The sequence below is a fragment of the Macrosteles quadrilineatus genome, unplaced genomic scaffold (assembly GCF_028750875.1).
Source record: "Macrosteles quadrilineatus isolate MER2022 unplaced genomic scaffold, UCM_ALF_1.0 Scaffold_8__2_contigs__length_117827958, whole genome shotgun sequence".
NCBI classification, from domain to species: Eukaryota; Metazoa; Arthropoda; class Insecta; order Hemiptera; family Cicadellidae; genus Macrosteles; species Macrosteles quadrilineatus.
In genome coordinates, this window is record NW_026542601.1 from 72,714,788 (window position 1) to 72,737,764 (window position 22,977).

General features: G+C 36.7%; 1 protein-coding gene across 1 annotated transcript; it reads right to left on the reverse strand.

The window, feature by feature from the left end:
• Positions 1-151: 151 nt before the first annotated feature.
• Positions 152-20,481, reverse strand: LOC128999927 (NADPH:adrenodoxin oxidoreductase, mitochondrial-like). The gene is made up of 9 exons (XM_054426713.1): positions 20,379-20,481; positions 18,182-18,377; positions 12,344-12,562; positions 9,928-10,143; positions 8,264-8,456; positions 7,172-7,353; positions 2,535-2,673; positions 1,967-2,140; positions 152-960 (listed from the first exon to the last, which is right to left on the reverse strand). Exons 2-9 carry the CDS (start codon positions 18,305-18,307, stop codon positions 824-826), a joined length of 1,386 nt encoding a protein of 461 aa, XP_054282688.1. The 5' UTR covers positions 18,308-18,377; positions 20,379-20,481; the 3' UTR covers positions 152-823.
• Positions 20,482-22,977: the final 2,496 nt, after the last annotated feature.

Here is a 22,977-nt window from a genome sequence, read left to right on the forward strand (position 1 = left end):
TAATATTTCTTTTTAATAGGTTTAATATTGCTTACGTAGTAGGGCCTATTTGATTTATTATATTTTTTTATCTTTCAATTTTGTTTTTAAGTAAAAAAAAACTATTAATAAGTTCTGTACTGGACTGGTTTAGTATGAATACAAAATAATATTTAGTAAAAAATATATTTATTGAATATACATAACTTTTACAACTAGCCTATAATTTAACAATATAATATGGGCTAATTCATAAAATGTTTGCATTTGAAGAGTAAAGCATGGTTACTATGATAAATAATACATCCAAAATATCTAGCAATAAATTTGTATATAAAAATCAGTCTTACGTAAAACAAAACAACATGCGACATGATAGCACCCCCACAGCATTGTACAGTTTAATGTGGGTTTCCTTAATTTTGTAAAAACAAAGATTAACAGGAGGACAGTGCTTAGGACCACTTAACTCGGCATATTGAAAGTTGTGTTGATAGCTACGGTCCTTATCTTCATTTACCTCATCCTAACTACTCTCTGAGTCATCAGGCTTTCTGGACTTAATGTTCTGTCCTGGAATTCTAGGGCGGCATCTTCAAGGGACTTTACCCCTCGTATCACATCAAGGTCTACTAAAGCTTTAGCTTCATTGCAGAGGGCCACCTTCAGAGTGGTAAGGGAACTACTAACGGAGCAGTAAACTGCATCTCTCAAACATGGTATGGGCACTAAATGAGTGTCGTCGACCACTTTGTTTCCAACGTCGAATTGTGAAAGTCAATATAAAATATGAACTTTAACTTAAAATATCTCAAGATTCAAATTTTGAATTAATTCAACAAACTCATCTTAGCTGTGCCCCAATGTTTAACATTTCTGTGATGTTGACAATTTTTTCTCTAGGTTTTCCCACAAGTTGACCTCTTTCGGTTTCCACTTTATCGATTTTCTCCCATCCGACGAAATCCACTGTTGGAATACCTAAAACCAGGGACTTTGCTGTATTAACTTCAACAGTAAAAAAAAAATTAATAGTAGTAAATAACGTACCATTGTTAACCATACCAACTTCTAATCAGGTGATTCAAATAATAAAAACCCAGTCTAATTTATGTCAAAAATTTCAAAAAACCTATTTTCAAAATTCTATTACCCCCAAACCCGGGGATGGAACCCCCGAACCATCACCCCCAAACGGAATGATCCCACCCCGCATTGTCCCACCAATGGCCCACCGCACCACCACTGTATGCTTGAAAAAATACAGGGTTAGTAAAAAGTGTGGGGACCTCCTGTTATTTTTTTAACGGCCCATACTAGAAAAACTAAACTCGGCACACCATTATGGCATGTTATGAAGTACTTTTTGGGCATAACTGCCACTTGGTGTTCATCCCCAAAATGGGGGATTTTGGGGGAAACTCTAAAATTTCAAATACAAAGACCCATCGAGTGACCCCTCATTTTAAAGGTCCTGGTAAAAAAACCAACAACGCAAACTAGAGGTCTTTATCTCAATCCAGTAAAAAATGGCAGCCAATTGAAATACTCAGAAGTTAAATTTAACTTACAGCTTCCCAAGTCTGGAGACCCGCTGATGTACACCAAGTGACGGTTATGCCCAAAAAGTACTTCATAATATGTCATAAAGGTGTGCCGAGTTTAGTTTTTATAGTATGGGCCGTTAAAAAAATAACAGGGGGTCTCCACACTTTTTACTAACCCTGTATATAGGTCTACCCCTTTCTAGACAATCATTATATCATTATAATCATTGTTGCATATATGATCTTATCTTATTATTACTATCTTATCTTGTTTGCTTGCACTTTCTTATCACTGAGGGCTTATACCTGTAAAGGTACCGGTACGTCACTGTCTTGTTCACCATGCAGACAAATAGACGATAGTGATGGAGTATGATGTTAAAAAAAAGGGAAAAATCATTTAAAAACTAAGAATTGCTTCCTAGGCTATAAGATCTTACCTTTACTCCGTAGCAGATTCAATATATAGGCAGCGCCTGGTTTGCTCTGAGAGACATCCACTGCGTCCGAACTCAAGTCTTTGTTGATCACATTGGCAGTTTCAAAAGCATTTGACATTGTTGACAAAATCACACCAACAGGACCAGTAGCGAGCCAACCCGCGGCGTACAATCCTAAAGAGAATTATTTTAGTGGGGATTTATAAAAAGGTATTTTTTTATATAAAAAAAACTGCCCAAGAACAGAGATAGGTGTTCTACTATCTTGTAGAACATGTAAAACAATATTTAAGATTTACAAAACAAATATGCTAGAGACAGTTTTGTCTGGCTAAGCAGAGCACCTCATTAATAAACTTTTGACTTTATAATGTTAACCTTGCTTTAGTAGGCCTATTTATTTTGTGAATTAACTCTTTGACCAGACTGAACTAAAATTGTATCCAGCTGACCTTTACGAATTACAAGTCCAGAAAGGAGTATGTTTAGTTTACGATATGGTTATACACTCCATTACAAAAATAAATTAAGATTATTGGTGCGATGTGGTGTAACGTGTAGCACTCACCAGGCTTCTGTGATACAACACTCCGAGCTGGGTCAAATGGCACATCAGGGTCTGCCGGGACACTCTTGTAGCCGATACTACGCAGCACCAGGCCACAACTCAGCGACTCTCTGGCCTCCGACAACACTGCTTTTTGTTTCTGAAATCAAATACTCACTACTACAAGACAAAAGTAAAGTGGGTTAAAATCTATGAAAACAGGTTGTCTCGTAGGTAAGGACGAAAAGTTTAGGAATACTGTAGGTCAAAATAAAACAAAAATCAAGAATATTTTGTCCCTCTAAATTTCATAATACAGTAGACTCCCTCTTACCCGGACACCTTTTAACCACACTACTCTCGGCGGAAATGACATCTCTTTAACCGGACAATTTTTATCAGCACATCGGTTTAATCGGACTAGATCAGCAGGAAGTGGGCGGTACTGAAACGACTGTTCTCGTGGAAAATATTTGAGACCAGTGATCACAAGTCTAAATACAATGCTCTCCTAAATTTAAGTTAAATACTGTATACAGTATGCATTTAAACGGTTTGTTTTAACGAGTTTTTGGGGACGGAAAAACCGTTATCCGGACTGGCCTCGGTCCTGAGGAGTCCGGATAAGAGGGAGTCTACTGTAATATCTTTAAAATGGCAGATATCTCAGTAACGAGGCATTTAGAAAAAATGTTATTCCTCATTTTGGTTTTATTCTGAGACATCAAATTTACTCCCAAATTTGTTATACCGGTACCTACTTAAGTGACACCCTGTATATAGATGGTAGCAGTGACTATTGATCAAAGTAGACATTCCTTTCTCATTATAAAAATTGTAACAGGTTTTAGAATGAAATTGTTGCAGTGGAATTGAGCCAAGGACAGAGTGTGCTGCAATCACTGATCTGTAGAAGGCATAGACTTATTAGCCAAACCAACGCGTAAGGACAACTTACTCCAGTAGACCTATACAAAGTCACTCATCGAACCCAATACGATAATGACTTTCCAAAAAAAGATCAACATGTAGTAGTGATTAGGAATTTTAAATCAGAACTTACTTTGCAGAATAATATTAAATACAAGCTAAAATTTTATAAATCCAGTTCAAACCATGCAAACTATTTTTTCAAAATTCAAGTACACTGCCCAAGTTTAAATTGATAAAATTAATACAAACAATTTTATCCTCATGGTAAAGTATAAAACTGAATTTAACAACCCATTGAGAATTATTAAAGTATAATATTTGACACAAAAACAGAAATAATAGCACTTAACAGATTTGACCTTGAAAGGCGACCAGTTTCGATCCTCACGGGATCATCTTCAGGCGGACGTCGTCATCGTCTTTTCGTTCTTGCGAACACGTTGTTTTTTAAAAAACATTGAGTTAACAGTTTTTAACATTTAAAACACAAAACACAAAAAATGGCCAATAACTATTATGGTACCGATCGGTGGAGCGGCGGGCGACACGGAAGTTGAGTCTAGACTGACCGCTGCAAGCCGGTGTCAATGTTTACTTGTCCCCTCCCCTAATCTTTCTTATCAGGTGCACGCTTTTGTTTGTATCCATTTTCAACTATTTTTATTGCTGTGTCGAATATAATGTTAGATGCGAAAGAGAGCTTGTCGTTCAAAACATTTTGTGGGTCCTGTTTTACGGCTTTGTATATTTCGAACTCCTCAATTGTTGTCATAAATGGCCCTTTATTGCATTTATGGAGTATTTCTAAATTATGTTCGATGTTACTGTGGCTGTGGTTGTAATCAATCAGATGGTTGGCATATGCTGAGTTGGATTTTTGTCTTGATTGCTTTGGCAGATGTTCCTTAAATCTGGTATTAAATGACCTTGCTGTCTGGCCTATGTAAAAACTAGGGCAGTCGTTACATTTCAGTTTATATATTCCGGTTTGTTTGTTATTTTGAGGCTTATCTTTGAGAATACTGGCTAGTTTGTTGGATTTTTTGAAGGAGAGTTTGATGTTATTTTTGGACATTTCATTTTTAATTACATTATTTAGTGAGACTCCGTATTCCATAGAAGCATATTTTTCCGTTCATTGCCTGGTTTTGTAGCCTTGTTTTTTGCGTGATGTCTCTGGATCATTTTCTGGATCATTTCGCTTTTATATCCGTTGGATACAGCTATAAACTTTGTGACATTTATTTCATTTTGGTAATCTTCTGGGCTTAGGGGGATTGATATTAGTCTATGCACAAAGCTATGGTATGCTGCCATTTTTTTACTTATTGGGTGGTGTGACGAATTGTGAATGGTTTGGCTTGTCGTTGTTGGTTTCCTAAAGATTTTAAATTTGAGTTTGTCTTGAGATTTAGTGATGGTTAAATCAAGAAAATTAATTGAACTGTTGACTTCTTCTTCTAATGTGAACTGTATATTCCTGTGTAATGTATTGATATGCTTGCTTAAAGAGTTTAATTGCCTTTTATTGCCATTGAATATAACTAATGTGTCATCAACGTAGCGGTAATATGATACAATTTTCTGCACATAGGAGTTTTGGCTAGACCATAAGTATTTGTTTTCAATGTGATGTAAAAATATTTCTGAAAGTATGCCAGAAAGGGGGGAACCCATAGCCAATCCTTTGTTCTGTACAAAGAATTCATTTTGGTAACTGAAATAGTTTTGTTTAAGTACTTCCTTTGTTAGGTTGACTAGTTCGTCAATTGATTCCCTTGTCAGTGACGAGTTCCTTACCAAATTTTCTTCTAGTACAGTTAAGGTTTCGTCGATTGGTACATTAGTGTACAGGTTCACGATGTCAAATGAGGCTAATATGTGGCTGTTCTTGAGTTGTAGGTTGGATATTTTCTCAACAAGGTCTATGGTGTTTTTTATATTGTGACTGTTTTCTAAGACCACATTATTTCTTATTAGTCTGTCTAGTTTTTTAGCTATTTTGTAGGCCGGTGAAGGAATAAAATTTCCTAGAGGGCGGATAGGGGTTTCAGGTTTGTGGATTTTAGGTAATCCTCTGAAAATGGGAGCTTGTGGGTTTGTTACTTTCATTGATTTAATTTCCGTTTTAGAAAGTAAGTGTGTGCTTGAATTGATGGTTTTATTAATTTGTTAGCAAACCTTTGAGTAGGGTCGTTGTCAATATTATGGATATAATTTTCCTCAAATAATTTGTGAACCTTATTTGAATATTCTTTGAGCGTGAGGATGACGATGGCATTTCCCTTATCTGCTTTAGTGATTACGGCCTCGTTATCAGTTAGCTTTTTCCTTATGTGTGTCGCTACTTGTTTTAGCGTGTGGTACTTGGTCTTTTGTTTGGGCTTATTGAATTGGTTCTTCAAGGTTTTGTTAGCTTTGTTGACTACCATAACCCGTGCAATGTCTCTCGATTGTTCATTTGGGATATTTTTAATTGTAGACTCAGTCTGTAAGAGTTCTGAGATTAGGTTACATTTTTTCGTGTTTGGAAAATTGAAATTAATTCCTTTGTTTAGAAGATCTAGTTCGTCATCTGTGAATATTATGTCAGTTTTATTAACTACACGTGCATGGAATTTATGGTTGCATTTTATGATTTCATTGTGTAGTTGACGCTAAGCAAGATTCTCGAGTTTTTTGTGTTCTACTTTTCTTTTACTGTAAAGTTTCTTTCTTATTTGCGACTCTATTTCATTAATGACCATGTTTAATTGACAATAATGTATCAAATTTAGTAGATCAATGTGTTTAGTGAATAGCAATTTATTCAGCATGCATTTCTTTGAATAAAGGCGTTTAATTTCTCCTTTTATCCAAGTGGTTTCTGCAGTTGTTTTAGCTTTTTTGGCTACTCGAGACTTTTGTCCTACTTTTACAGATACATAATTTGGTACCAAACCTTGTTCTAGACATTTCTTATTAAAACTTATGTTCTCAATGGTTTTTAAAAGTTTTATTTTGACGTCCTTGTATTTGTAGGCTTTAGTTGCTTGACTAGCTTCTAACTTCATTTTGTTTGAGTTAAGCCTCCGAATCACTGATCAAAACGTGTACTGGTGAAATTACCTGCTGTCAAGTGATCCTTTTGACCTTGAAAGGCGACCGGTTTCGATCCTCACGGGATCATCTTCAGGCGGACGTCGTCATCGTCTTTTCGTTCTTGCGAACACGTCGTTTTTTAAAAAACATTGAGTTACCGCCGCTCCACCGATCGGTACCATCATAGTTATTGGCCATTTTTCATGTTTTGAGTTTTTGTGTTTTAAATGTTAAAAACTGTTAACTCAATGTTTTTTAAAAAACGACGTGTTCGCAAGAACGAAAATCGCCTTTCAAGGTCAAAAGGATCACTTGACAGCAGGTAATTTCACCAGTACACGTATTGATCAGTGATTCGGAGGCTTAACTCAAACAAAATGAAGTCAACAGATTTGTTTAAAAATTTTGTATTCAAATAGTTACATCCTACCCCCAATTGTCCCAAATGTCTCCTTCGAATTAGTTAGTTCCTGTATACACCTTGGGAGCTGCTGGGTTCCAGAATAAGAGATCTGGGACCTAGAAACAACATTGTTTGGAACTATGATGCTTGGAACATCTCGGTCACTGGCAAAGTCCTGCGCCACATCTACTTAGCCAGCCGCATTCAGTACGATTCAAAACCTACCTTACAACCAACTTACGTTCAAATCATCTCCTTCAAGTTGGTTGATTCCTAGATTAATCTCGGAAACTCGTTGACCTCCAGTAAAAGAGAGCGGAGATCTGAGGAACAGCAGCTGGAGGGTTTTATCAACAGATTGTTGTGGAGATGATGATGCTTGGAGCAACAGCTCAGTGAGTCTCTTACGAGGTCGGGCTAGTTCTGAGAAATAAGATGAATTGTTCTGTCAAAGAATTCATAGTAATGTGTATACAAACATGCTGTATGTTAAGGTGTTTGTATTTTAAAGTCAATTTTACCTCCTTAAAACTACCTACATAAATCTCCTAGATGTTACAAATATTTTACGTCCTTAGCCCATTGAAAGCACCTTAACCTTTGGAAGTTTTAATTCTTTTTTATGAATGTAATTTTATAGATTATGTTGTTGTTGTGTATGCCTAATAAGGCTTTTTTCAATAAAGTGGACTGTAAATGAAGGAATATTGAAATTTAAATCTTGTTTACAAAAAAATATGGACTTTTGGTTTACTTTTGACACAATTGAGTTAATATTACCGCACATGCAGTTCTCTGAGTTGAAGGACTGATAGAGTATGGTATGGCCACGTTTCATTTGTAGTTTAGCCCAGAAGAAGTACAAACATTCACACAGTTAAATTCATACACAGTTTATAACCAAAGAGTTAAATGTACACACACAAAAAAGAGTTAGATAAATTAAATAAAACAAACTAAAAAGAGAAAAGGCTTAATGATGCTACACAAAACGATAAGAATGAGCAAGGTAATGCAGTTGGAACTCGGAATGTTTAAATTTATTAATTTAAGAACTGTTCATTGTTGGGAACATGGGGATTATGCAATCTACTCTCTCTATCTGTCACACTGATCAGCTGGCCTGCCTTTAAATGAATACTGAACAGTCCCAGAGGCGGATGCAGGGGTGGCAATTGCCCCCCCCCCCCCTCGAGACTGGTGCCAATTAAAAACTATAGGCCTAGATCTAAATTTAAAAAAAAATGATCATGTTCTTGTATCTAGACTGTCTAAGCCCACAATTTTTCAGTTAAGATTATAATAATGTGAAAAACTGAATAACACTACTTACTGTCGACATGTTGTTGCACTCCATCCATTTGACCTGTGTAGAACTGTGTCCTGACTCCAGGTAGCTTCAGCATCTCCCGCAGCTCTTTTATGGTGAAGGCTACTTGCAAGGGACCTCTGCGGCCTACCAAGACAACCCGACGCACTCTACTGGAGGCCAACTCAGCCACTGAGTGTGCTGTGATATCTGTTTTCTAGGGATGGCAAAGAAAACGTGGTAAAAACTTAATTGTTTGAACAAGTGAAATGCCCTTTTATTTAGTGTGTTTTAACAGCCCTATAAACATTTTTTCACAATTTTCTTTTATGGGAGTATGTAGTTTAATTCAAACCTGCTCTTGTTAGGTACTATTCAACATTGATCAAATGATCATCATCATTAGTTAGACCAATATCATTACATTAGATAGCATTATTATTGGTTGATAACTCGCAATGACAAAAATGGCATCTGCTCCAGAACCAACCCAGCTTGGGTACGAATCAGCAGCCTTCAGATTTGAACATGAGACCGATATTACAAAATCTATGTTTGTAGGAACGGTTACATTTATTTAGCCTTTGAATTAGTAAAATGAGAACGACATAAAAGTTAGGTTCCTAAGGTGACTTGGTGTTTTGACAACAACAAACTTTTTAGAGTCCCTTCGTATTTGATCTTACTCAGTAGACACAACCAGGCTAATACTTACTTAGTCAGTTTTATTCTATGTTGAAAATCCCTCAACTTCACTTGTTTAGGCTTTTACTCTTTTGTTAATTTTATATGTAAGGACCTGAACAAGCATTGATGAAAATAAGATTAAAATACCCTATCCGCAGCAAACCTGCCGACTAAGCGAATTTCCATTTGTCTGAATTGATTTTCAGTTAAATATATATTAATAACATTTTAGGTTTAACGAGTACCTAGGTTTGCTGCTACAAGGAAACTAATAAAGTGTGTTTTTGAGTAAAATATTGATAGCTTAGTACAAAATAAATAAATTTGCCAAATTTGATCAAAATATATCCATAAAAACAAGCAAACTACAACATTTGACAATATTCTCCATAAGAATAACATGGGAATTTGAAATTTACAATTTTTTAAATTTTCTCCGTTACTAATAACCGAACAAAAATAGGCTAATTTTATATACTAAATTATTTGTTTTTTTAAGCTCTTTAAAATAGTATAAAGAGAAATTGGGAAATTTTGTGTTCTGAGGGTCAAAAGTGAGAAAAACCAATTTTTACCCCATAAAACCCCCCGTAAAGCCCCGTTCCCATGGTCCGATCATGCTGGTTCGCGAACTCATTCAAGTTTATCCCACTTTACATCTTTAAACCAAATTTCATCAAAATCGGACAAAAATTACTCAAGTTATCACGTTCACGGACGTATATATATATATATATATACATATATACAAATTTGAACGAATGGTGTTTTTGGCCTCTGGGGACATCAAAATGAAAAAGTAAATCGGTCCCGGGTCTAGGTCTTACCGTGCCACCTACGGTAATAGCTACTTCCCTATAGGGAAATTCGCTAATAGGCTCAATTATGTAAATTCCAAAGTAAATTCAAACAGTGCATAAGCTCGGCCAAACAGTGAATTCGGTTGATGACACTTATTATCTTAAAACAACAATCCACTTCAACGTAAGGCGAGATCTTACCTTGAGTATATCAATATCTGTGAGCAATATCCTGGCCACATCAACGGCTACGTTCCCCTGTCCAATGACAACAGCTGTTTCACAGTCTAGAGACACCCTCAGGTCTTTGTCAGCTGGCAGTCCGTTGTACCACCCTACAAACCTCCTGGCAGAGATAACATTGTCCAGGTGTTCCCCAGTAATTCCCAACTCCTGGTCCCTCTCAGCACCATAAGTCTGCAAATGATTCTCAGATTATTGAATCTGTGTAAAATGCACAGATAAATTTGAGACTACTAATAGTGTAGAAAGTTTTAAGAATCTAACAAGCACAGCAGTGACATAGCCGTGGGGAGGGGGGTTCAGGGGGTCAGGACCCCTCCCCCTTTCTTGTCCAAAATTTATACTTTTTGTTAAATTAAACTTAAAATTATATAACTGGCCTATACTAAATACGACACTATAGTAATTAGATTAATAATTTATAACATTATCATATTTTCACAGCAATTAATTAACTACAAGCACATAGTCAATTAGTAATAATAAGAGACAAAATATCCACCAAGAGCTTTAAATGTCACATTGACATATTTAAAAATAGGCCTGGATATACTAAGACAAAGCATTGACGTTGGTGTTAGTTTTCAATGCCAGGAGAGCTAAAAAAGGCTGTTTTAGGGCCTATGTTTTCCAAGCATTTTACGGGGGAGTGCACCCCACACCCCCTTCTGTCTAGGGCTTATTCCATACCCCCAGTCATTTTGTCAGTTGATCACCCATTTTCAAATCCTGGCTATGTCACTGAGTAGAGGCTGGAATTTCAAATGGTAAAGTGTTTTGTTGAATGTTTTCACGCTATTGGCATTTTAAGGTTTTTTGTAAGGGAACAATCCAAAGACCTAATCTCTTACACATATACTCCCCTTACAAAAATCAAAAGAAAGTGTCTATAGCATTAAAAATAGACAACAAAATATTACAATTGGGCTAACCATACAAACAATATCCCAGATTGACCTGTGGTAGTGAGAGTTGATTCTCTATGTATACTACTGTTTATGTAGCCTACTAATTATCTACAGTATATACTACTATATAAAGTGGTCTAGTAATAAGTTTCCCAGTGTGGGAAAGCCATCCATTGTCTAAAAACTGGCTATCATATAGGATTCTTAGAATAAAGCCGAGTGTAAGCTTCCATGCTCCTCCCCCCCATATAATCAAAGTCAAAATTAAATCTTTATTAATCATTAAATAACATGCGTTTCAAATGGATTTTGAAATTTTGACGGATTTCAAATTATAATACGGGAATCACCATGATAATAACTCAGAACATGACTAGGCCTACAGCATGAACAAAACATTCTATTCAAAGGTTTCAAGACAATAAATAAATTATCAGTTTAAACAACCACACTTAGAGCAGTGATTTTTTTTACTTTCTCCACCTATACATAGTATATGGAAAAAGGATTGTTTTCGTCAAAATTGTCGAGTTTGAGTTTCAAGCGGATATATCCGTTTTGAGTCACTTTTCCCCCATATACATAGTAGGCCTATATATAAAGTATTGTTTTCGTCAAAAGATTCTCGAGTTTGAGTTGTGAGTATTAAAAAAGTGGTTTTCAAAGTGATGTCTGAGTGTGTGTGTGTGTGTGTGTGTACTGAGCTACAGATCACACCTGTCGTCCGATTTTGATGAAATTTTGTACGTAGGTACTAATCCATTATATCTCCAGGTGTTTCTTTAGATTTTTTTCAAAATTTTTATTTTTAATTATGATTTTTCCATAAAAACCCATAAAATAACAAAATAATCAGATTTTCTCGATGGCCCTAACAATTTTGATAAAAAAATTTGTATGTTATATTAAGTTCTGAAGAAAATTGTACAAATTCCATTTCTGTAAAAATTACAGTTCAAAATATATTGTAACTTATGTTATTTTCCTATAAAAATGAAAAATTGGATTTTGGAAAAAAGAAAAAAAGGCCAGTTTTGATTCAAATTAGTATGTTATGGTCCTTAAAATGTTGAACAAAATGGAACGAAACCCATTTCCGTAAAAAGTACGGTTCAAAAGTTATTGCAACTTTTGTGATTTATCCCTATCATAGTAACTCCCACCGCTTACCCATGATAAAGGTTGTTGACAAGCCTATAGGAGAAAGTAGCCTATGTGTCAGTTTGCTGATACCGTTTATTTATTACAGTTTTAGGCACTTAATCTTATATTTTCTGACCATCACTCAACAATGCCTTTTAGAACTTGATGGAGTCAAAGCGTAACTTAAAACAACAGCTAACAAATATAAATTTGGTTATGGTTTTTATAGCTACTGTCTAGGTGTTTTAATCTCAGGTTAAACCAACACAGGCCTGTTGGAGAAATTTATGTTCCACCTAATTATAAATATCATGTATTCTTACCAGAACAACAGCATGATAAGCATTCTGAAGATCTTTCAAAGAAATATTTTCTCCGAGTGAGACGTTTCCATAAAACTTAACTCGAGGATTTTGTGCAGTCTTTGTGAACGTATTGATCACATTCTTCACTTCAGGATGGTCAGGAGCGACTCCATAGCGAACAAGTCCAAACGGAACAGGAAGTCGTTCATAAATGTCGACTTCTACAGCTGAATTATGCTGAAACAAGAATAGTTGTTGGGAAAATGTTGAAATAATATTTGAACAAGGTACGACTTTATTTTGTAATAGATGAGTGAACGAAGTGAACGAATCTATGTATCGTGTATAGCGGAGTCGGAGAAAAGTTGTCCGCTGGAGTATGTGTGTGTGTGTGTTCGCACCTAAAACTCAAGAACCGTTGCACTTATAGCGTTCAAATTTTGCACAAATAGTTATGACACCAGTGTAAAGACACCATTAAAATTCTAGACGATTCCGCTCAGTAGTAATTATAAAATACTTAAAAAACATTTTTAAATTTGTCCCCTAAGAATAACATTAGGAGCTACCTTCTTCTTCTTTTTATTTGTTTACGTTTTGCGACCAACAATTTTGTTGTCTACTTAAGACAGAGAGAACGACTTTTACTCTAAGCTCTTTCATTCATGGAGTAAACAGTTTGGCGTCTATGAATATATATCATTATAATTTCACAGCTTTCAGAATAATGTTATTTAAGCTAATTAAATCTCACAACTTTCATAATAATAAATTGAACTTAACAATATTAGTCGGCAGTTATATACCGTTTATGTTCAGTATTAAAATTTCGCCTTTTAATTAAAAGTATATAAGTATGTATGTATTTAGAACAAAGCAGCTTTTTACATTATTCAATTTAATGTTGGCATTGAATATTAAATATTCAAAAATGTTGGTATATTTTTATACTAAAATGCTATGCGAAGGGGGGGGGGAACAGGTCCCCGACGTAGAGAGTAGTAAAGCGGAAAGGTGAGCAGTGAAAAGAAAGGAGTACGGAAACCCTTTATGACTGTTAAATTAACGTATCTGTAATACTTAAATGCTATGGAAAGATAGGGAAACAGGTCTACGATGTAGGAAGTAGTGAAGGAAATAGTGAAGGAAGTAGTCAAGGCGAGCGCTGCGGAGTGTGGGGGGCCTTTATGACAGTTAGAATAATGTATCTGCAATTCTAAAAATGCTATGGGAAGGGAGAGAAACAGGTCAACGATGTAGGAAGTGGTGAAGGAAGTAGTCAAAGTGAGCAGTCCGGAGTGTGGGAAGCCTTTGTGACAATTAGAATAATGTATCTGCAATTCTAAAAATGCTATGGGAAGGGAGGGAAACAGGTTCACGACACTTAGGAAGTGGTGAAGGAAGTAGTCAAGGCGAGCATTCCGGAGTGTGGGAACCCTTTGTGGCAGTTAGATTAATGTATCTGCCATAATAAAATGCTATAGGAAGGGAGGGAAACAGGTCCACGACGTAAGAAGCGGTAAAGGAAGTAGTCAAGGCGAGCAGTCCGGAGTGTAGAAACCCTTTGTGGCAGTTCGATTAATATACCTGCAATACTAAAATGCTATAGGAAGGGAAGGAAACAGGTCCACGACGTCGGAAGCGGTAATGGAAGTAGTCAAGGCGAGCAGTCCGGAGTGTAGAAACCCTTTGTGGCAGTTAGATTAGTGTAACTGCAATTCTAAAATGCTATGAGAAGGGAGGGAAACAGGTCCATGACGTAGGAAGCGGTGATGGAAGTAGTCAAGGCGAGCAGTTGGAGTGTAGAAACCCTTTGTGACAGTTAGATTAATATACCTGCAATACTAAAATGCTAGGCTATAGGAAGGGAGGGAAACAGGTCCACGACGTAGGAAGTGGTGAAGGAAGTAGTCAATGTGAGCAGTCCGGAGTGTCGGAAGCCTTTGTGATAATTAGAATAATGTATCTGCAATTCTAAAAATGCTATGGGAAGGGAGGGAAACAGGTTCACGACACTTATGAAGTACTGAAGGAAGTAGTCAAGGCAAGCATTCCGGAGTGTGGGAACCCTTTGTGGCAGTTAGATTAATGTATCTGCCATAATGAAATGCTATAGGAAGGGAGGGAAACAGGTCCACGACGTAGGAAGCGGTAAAGGAAGTAGTCAAGGCGAGCAGTCCGGAGTGTAGAAACCATTTGTGGCAGTTAGATTAATATACCTGCAATACTAAAATGCTATAGGAAGGGAAGGAAACAGGTCCACGACGTAGGAAGTGGTGAAGGAAATAGTCGAGGCGAGCATTCCGGAGTGTAGAAACCTTTTGTGATAATTAGAATAATGTACAGTATCTGCAATTCTAAAAATGCTATGGGAAGGGAGGGAAACAGGTCCACGACGTAGGAAGTGGTAAAGGAAGTAGTCAAGGTGAACAGTCCAGAGTGTGGGAACTCTTTGTGACAGTTAGATTAACGTATCTGCAATAGTAAAATGCTATGAGAAGAGAGGGAAACAGGAAATACGTTACGTATATTACCAATGACTTTGGTTAATTAATGGACGAGAAGTTAGGATTGTTGTTGACTGAGATTTGGTTTTTTTTAAGAGGTTGGTCCAGCCTCTTTTAACCTCGCCCGTGCGTGGATCGTTTACAGCAAAGCAATTGGTGAGCCAGAACAGTACAAAGGTGAACTGTACTGATAAAATTTAGTGGCAGTGACCAGGATCCGAACTTACGACATCGCTGCCTTGGGCCCGAAGTTCGCGTGACGCTACCGACTTGAGTCACCGACTCACCATTATTTGCTCCGACTCATGGGTTGATTTGCCCATACAAATAACATTTTTTTGTACACCAGTGACACCGGTAAGTGGGCTAGGTGTGGGTAAACTCTTTCATTATTGCGCTCATGTTCACTCATCCTGTTACGCGCAGAATAAGCGTACTACTAGTATATATATGCCAAATCTCTTGTAAAGTGAAAGTGATGAACTTTTACTCTACTGAACAGCAAGTGACACATAAGTTGGCACTTGGGGCTAGTGTGATCAGTGTAGGTAGGAGGAGGTAAGGAATAGACCAGACTGGAAACATTTCCGCTGACGCATGGAGATGACTTCCCCTTTCATGTACTTGAGCGCCTTCACGAAGGTCGCGAGGACCAAGGTTCAGTTGACGCAATCCTCATGACAGCTTAAAAAGTTTCAGAACTAGGCTAGTAGCAATCAGTGGATTGCCAGCTTACGTGTCTTTAGCTGTACATTTAGGTTTTCCCATAACTGGCCCAGGCTACTTTTAAGTCCAGATTTGTATTCTTTTATTTTACACAATCTGCATCTTTTATGACATAGGCTTCTCTAGAATAAATAGTGTATCTAACCATTGACGATTGGATGCTTATGTAGGGGCCTAGACTTCTAATCTATACGGACCAGCTGCAGCGCTGCAGCCAATTGCTTCTGTCAAAAAGAACATAGCCTAGTTAAAAGCCATTCACACTGAGTGTGCTAGGGTCTGAAATTCTATTTTCAGGCTGGGTAGCTGAGTGGTTATAGTGATCGCCTAACAATCAAAAGGTTGTCGAATCAATCCTCAGATAGGTCAGTAGCTTTATGTTGGTTTGAAACTGGACCCAGCTGTCCCTGATTATTGGCCTTCAAATAAATGATCGTGACTAATGTAACAGCTGATCTTATAGTCAGCAATAAAGCACATCTCACTTCATTCTACACTGATCCCTCACTCAAATTTGAGTTAAAATGCAGACATAGGTGGCATCCCCATCTCAATTCATAATGATAAGGATAATACTAATATGAGGTACATACCTTTACGTCAACAGTTCAATTGTAGTAAGTAGAACTCACAACATGTTTCGCCTATTTAGAACAGTTTAAATTTACAAAAGCTTCCAAGACAGCCACAATAAAAACCATATTTTAAATGACCAGTTCAATTTCAAATCACACTCTATCTTCAATTCCATAATAGCCTTCAACAATAGACAAGAACAGTTTGACCTTTGTAGTACAACTACTGATAACGGAGGAGGGATCGGTGTTACATAATTCCAGCAAGTTCAGTCTGCCTCCGTACCGCGACCGGTAATAGTAGGCCTACTCTATTTGTTAAATGTTTTCGTGCGTAATGTGTGTGTATTTATTTAAATGTTTCTTGACGACTCCATCATGGATGAAGACAAAGCATTCTTGCTAGGATACAACCTGACGATGCCTGAATAGGCGAAACATGTTGTGAGTTCTACTTACTACAATTGAACTGTTGACGTAAAGGTATGTACCTCATATTAGTCTAACAAACAGTTCAGGGGCTAAATCATGAATTTTAATAAGGATAATGCTTTAAATTTTAAATACAGTAACTGTAATACTAGATGGTAGCCTACATAAAAGATGCTATGGTTTATAGTTTAAATAAGTTGTTCTTTCAATTTGGCCTGAAACCTGTTTTTCAACTGTGAGGCACTCTTTGAAATGAGTAGGACAACTCTTGGCAATCTCGTAAAAGGGAGTCGCCAGCCCCCCTCCCCCCATTGGAAGGACCATGGACATTGGAATGGGGTGGGAGGGATAAAAAACCTAAATGATTTAAAAGATGCCTAAACGTGTTGATCCAAATTATCACTATCCCAACTCATATCTTGATATGGATGGTTACTTCTTAGGATGATCTTTTTTTCATTTCAAAGAACATTCAGAAAACTTCAAAAGGATTGATGGAACCCACAGATAAATACCCCCGCCACAGCAAACCTGTAGACTAATCAAATTTCAACTTGTCTGAATAGGATTTTTACTAAGATATTCCCATTAACAAGTCATATTTACAATTAGTTTTAAAGAGTACTTAGGTTTGCTGCCAAAAGGTGTGGATAAAAAGTGATTTTTTTACCAAATTTTTATAATTTAGGATGAAATAAATAATTTTGCTAAATATGATCAAAATATATCCAAAAAAAACCAACCTACAAAAGTTTTCTTTTTCTCTAGGTAGCCTACCTATAAGAATAACATGGGAATTTTAAATACAACTTATAGTTTTTTTTAAATTATTTTTTCCGTAACCTTTAATTGTAAAACAACACTTAAATGTACAAAATCTTTTAGTTAATAACTAATTTCTTTGATGGGTGGCGTCGTCCTGTAATCCAACTACTAGGAAGTCACGAATTGTGGATATTTATAGGCATGCACTGTGGATGCGATACTCCCTGGTGTGGATTAACGTCCGCACAGGTAAGTACTACGACTATCTGCAGTACTATCCTGATAATTAGACCAATTCGTAATTACCAAGGCAAAAATGTGGTTCGGATTCTACTATAAACTGTAGGTCCCTTAGGTGCCAGCTTAGGTAACAGCTGTGTCTAAGGAATGTCGGCCTTAGTCACTAACAAGACTACAAGATCGCGCCACTCATCCTACACTCATCTCCATTCATACTTGGCTTAAAATACCTACTTTGTATGGTCGCCATTTCATAGAACAGTATTAACAGTATTTTGGGATGGCTGTACTGAAAATTGGGCCTTTCCATGTTTTTATTGTTAAAGTTAGTGAAAAAACTAATTCAAAACCCCATTACACCCCATGATCTTGCTGATTCGTGAGCTCATCCTAGTTAATCAGACCATAATTACCTGAGTTACGGTATGTTTATTGCGTTCACATATAAGCTATATAAATTTAAACGAAAAGTGTTTTTGGCCTCTGGGGACGTCAAAATGAAAAAGTAAATCGGTCCCAGGTCTAGGTCAAGCTTACAGTTTAGGCCTAAGTTTACCGTGCCACTTACGGTAATAGCTACTTGCCTATTGGTAAACTTGCTAAATCACTACCTTTACAAGATGCTGAGCTACGTAGAAACCTGCTGGACCACTTCCAATGATACACACTTTTTGAGTATTTGCTCTGCTTGAAAAATATCTCCAGCTTGAATAACACAGTCTGCATAAACTAGGCATGGTCAAGTAAGTTAATTGAGCTTAGTTATTCAGATAACGTTTCTTGCTGGCTCCCAATGCTCAATTGGCTCTGGAAAGCGAAGAAAAGAAATTAATAGTTTAGGCCTACATAGGCTGTTGTTAGTAGATAAAAGCTTTATTCCCAACAGAGTTTTAATTGCCATTCAAAATGTTCCTATATTTTTTTTATGGGGTGCAAACAGTCATTGGGAACGGAAAATGTATCATAATGTTATTTTTTGTAAAAGATAATCATGTTGGGTTGGTCGCAAGATGTCAAGAAAATTGATTAAACAATATTTTTTTTTAGATTACACTAATAAAAAGTTACATCTTAACTAAAAAAAACATCTATATATATAATTCTGTAAGACCAAATTTTTACCAGAAAATTGTGGACGTCTGGTAAGTCGCAGAAAAGTGGTAGGGGTCTTAAATTAAAGGTCTTGACCCCAGGGACTCGGGAAAAATAGCAGAATTCCCACAAAGTTACCAGAAATCGAGTTATAACGTAAAATATCCACCATAAGAAATGCATGGGGACTGAAAAACGTATGCATTCTATCAGCTGTTACTTATTTATTTGCAATGTTTACATTGATTCCGAAAGTCAATGCTGGTAAACAATGTTTCAAAATGAATTGTGTTTAATTTTTTGTTTTTTGTTTTTATAATGAGTGAAGTAACTAGACAGGGTAGGGAAAGACCTGCAAGACGTGGAAGAGTGTCCAGGAATTCAACAGACTTAAGAAATGCAAAAGAGAACGTCATGTAGGGCCTAACTGTGAAAGAAATCCAGAAGCTGTTTTACAACCTGTCTTTAGAAGAACGCTGGAAAATGAGTTGAGTGTTGTTTCTCACAATCTAGGTCCTCCTAAAGCACTTGCATGCATTGTGGCGCATTTCACTTCGCAGAGGAGGCCACAAATGGACATTTCAACGCATGTTGCCATAATGGACATGCCACAACCACAATTAAAGGACGAACTAAATGAACTGTTTTTACATGATTCGAACTTCATAAAAAACATGAGGCTAATAATAATAATAATAAGGCTTTACAACAGTGCAATGGCTTTTGCGTCGCTTTCCGCTACACAAAAAAAGATACCGGGAAATGGGCCTTACTGTCTTAAAATTCAGGGACAAATTCATTGATATATTTCTGACTTACTACTGCAAAATGGGGAGTTTCCTTCATAATAATTAATAATAATTTTAACCTTTACATTTGGTTCTCAAAATGAAAACTATAACAGAATTCGTAGGATTACAAAAAAAAATCTTCAATTTTAAAGTATAAAAGATGTGCAATGTTTGGCTGTATGATTTCAGCTCTGATTCGTCGTTCTCCGGGCTCAGGCCAAACCGTGTGCACGTTTCCATTTGTTAATAGGCCTATGTTGTGTTATTGATTTAGTCATTATTTTACATTTGTATTTCATTGACACATCAGAAGCAACTAATATACGACTCCAACGGAAGGTAAACCAAGATATAAAACAAGAAACACTGTTAATTTTAAGTAACATAAAACTGATAACTTTAAAAACATATTTCGAATATTTGTCTTTTTATATACGGTATGTTTTTTATTGTAGTCTAAATTAGGGGCTATGGCCCCTACAGGCCACTAGTACCAAATAAACATGTAACTCACAAATACAGTAACAACACTTATATGTAATAAGAACTGTATATGGGTACCGTTCCGCAGAGAACCTGTAACATATTATCGGATTAAATATCAATATACATTTATCGATAATAATTCGGTTTGATATTACAATTATTGCATCGAATTTCGTTTTACCAAATTAAAGTTGTTTCTTTTTACCCTTAGGCTGAGTCAGAAGAAGGATTCCGGGATTAAAAATAAATTGAATAGCCTAAGTAACTGGCACAACTAAAATAGCAGCAAATTGTTTATTTATATTACTTTAAATAGGTTTTCAACTGCAACTTAGACAAGTACTGTAAGTATAACCTATGAGGATCATAAACAATAACAAGATTTGGACTGTTGACTGTATATTATAAAGTACATAAATCAATAGATATTTTAACTTACGTATAAAAATATCCAATATTTGAATACATAGGGTAATTATTTGTAATATGTTTTTAAATATCTGAAACTTTGATCTATTGTGAGGTTAGATTATACAGATAATAATGTAAATATTATGTATTTATGACAGGACAGGACGTTTCTGATTCTGACGTTTAGTTTAACGAATAACAATAACAAACTAGAAAATTTTTCCAGTACAGTCTAGAGACAGCGGTTCAGCTAAGAGAACTGAATACCGATGGAGAAAAACTTTACTGAATTTCTCTGAGCATAGGTTAACATTACTTGAGATAATATGATTTAAAACTTGTCAAAATGTGCATTAATTAATTGACCCCGTAACTAAATTATGGTCAATAACAGGTCTAATTAAACAAATTATTATTAATCTATCATATAACTGACTAATCTGTACTAATACTATTGTTCACATTACTTATAATACTTTAATAATTTCTTATTAAATGGCAAACATACAAAGTAGGTATTTTAAGCCTTACATTAAACAGATATGTAATATAATACTTGGAAGGTACAAAAATGGCAGTTTGCCGAGTTTGCAGACAGCAACAGGGTCAGTGTTATCCCAACGGCCGCCTCTGGCCTGGTAGAGTTGGCAACGTCGCAAGTAGGCTTGTTTAGTGTCCGACGTCCCATAAGATAACATGGCAGACGGGTAACATCAGCTCGTTAATTTGCACTTTCTTGATTTAAATTTAAATTTACTAGGTGGCGTTTGCAGAGGCATCCACAAAATTGAGCGGAGTCATCAAGAGTTTATATTATATTGTTTTGGCCATACTACAGTAATACCAGTCGTTTTTAAAGCATGCGTTGCGGGTCTAAAGTAGCATTTTTACTCTTTAGGAAGTAAAAATAGTTTGTATCCTCTATGGAGTAAAAATCTGCTGTTGTCATATCAGTAGTAAATTTCTATATTGTAAACGATTGCATGTATCGAAATATGTATCGATTCGTGCTTCGTAATTATTTTAACCTACAGTCTACAGTCTCTTCCCATAGCCTTTTAGCATTGCAGATACATTAATCCATTCCCACACTCAACACGCTCACCTTTACTACTTCCTTCACCACCCCCAACGTCGTGGACCTGTTTCCCTGTCTTCCCATAGCATTTTAGGATTGCAGATACATTAATGTAATTGCCAAAGATAGTTCCCACACTCTGCACTGCAAGCCTTACTACTTCCTTCACCATTTCCTACGTCAGAGACTTGTTTCCTTCCCTTCTCATAGCAGTTTGGATTAAAGATACATCAATCTAACTACCACAGACGGTTTTCACACTATGCTCATAATTTACTACTTTCTAAGCCATTTCCTACATCGTGGACCTGTTTTCACCACTTTCCATAACAATTTAGTATTTTAGATACGTTAATCTAATTGTTACAAACATTCCCAACACTCCGCATTGCTAGCCTTTACTACTTCTTTCACCATTTTCTATGTCGTGGGGATGCTACCATCCCTTCTCATAGCATTTCAGCATTGCGGATACGTTAATCTAACTGCTACAAACGGTTTCCAGTTTCCACACTCCACACTGCTCACCTTACCACTTCCTTCACCTCTTCTTATGCCGCGGACCTGTTTCCCTCTCTTCCCATAGAATTTTAAGATTGTAGATACCTTAATCTAATCTTCATAAACAGATCCCACACTCCGGACAGCTCACCTTGACGACTGCCTTCACCACTTCATACGTCTCGGGACTTTTCTCTCCCTTCCCATAGCATTTTAGGATTGCAGATCCCTTAATCTAAACGTCATAAACAGTTCCCACACTCCGGACTGCTCGCATTTACTACTCCCTTCACCACTTCCTACGTCACGGACCTGTTTACTTCCCTTTCCATAGCATTTTAGGATTGCAGATACCTTGATCCAATGGTCATAAACAGTTCCCACACTCCGGACAGCTTGCCTTGACTACTTCCTTCACCACTTCCTACATCGTGGACCTGTTTTCCTCCCTTCCCATGGCATTTTATGATTACAGAGACCTCAATCTAATCGTCATAAACAGTTCCCACACACCGGACAGCTCACATTGACTACTTCCTTCATCACTTCCTATGTCGCGGACCCGTTTTCCCTTAGCACTTCCCATAGCATTTTATGATTGCAGATACCTTAATCTAATCGTCATAAACAGTTCCAACACTCCGGACTGCTCGCCTTTATTACTTCCTTCGCCACTTCCTACGCCACAATCCTGTTTACCTCCCATTCCTTAGCATTTTTGGATTGCAGATACCTTGATCTACTCGTCATAAACAGTTCCCACACTCCGGACAGCTTGCTTTGACTACTTCCTTCACCACTTTCTACATCGTGGACCTGTTTTCCTCCCTTCCCACAGCATTTTATGATTGCAGATACCTTAATTTAATCGTCATAATCAGTTCCCACACTCCGGACAGCTTGCCTTGACTACTTCCTTCACGACTTCCTACGTTACGGACCCGTTTTCCTCCCTTCCCATAGCATTTTATGGTTGCAGATACCTTAATCTAATCGTCATAAACAGTTTCCACACTCCGGACTGTTCGCCTTTACTACTTCTTTCACC

What these genes read in the sequence shown, in the direction of transcription:
- LOC128999927 (XM_054426713.1), bottom strand. Translation starts at nt 18,307, where the DNA reads ATGCCTAGTTTATGCAGACTGTGTTATTCAAGCTGGAGATATTTTTCA. An exon ending in AGTGCAACAACATGTCGACA is followed by an intron (nt 7,354 to 8,263) that starts GTAAGTAGTGTT and finishes CTTATTTCTCAG; the next exon opens with AACTAGCCCGACCTCGTAAG. An exon ending in TTGAAGGAGATGATTTGAAC is followed by an intron (nt 2,674 to 7,171) that starts GTAAGTTGGTTG and finishes ATTTGATTTCAG; the next exon opens with AAACAAAAAGCAGTGTTGTC.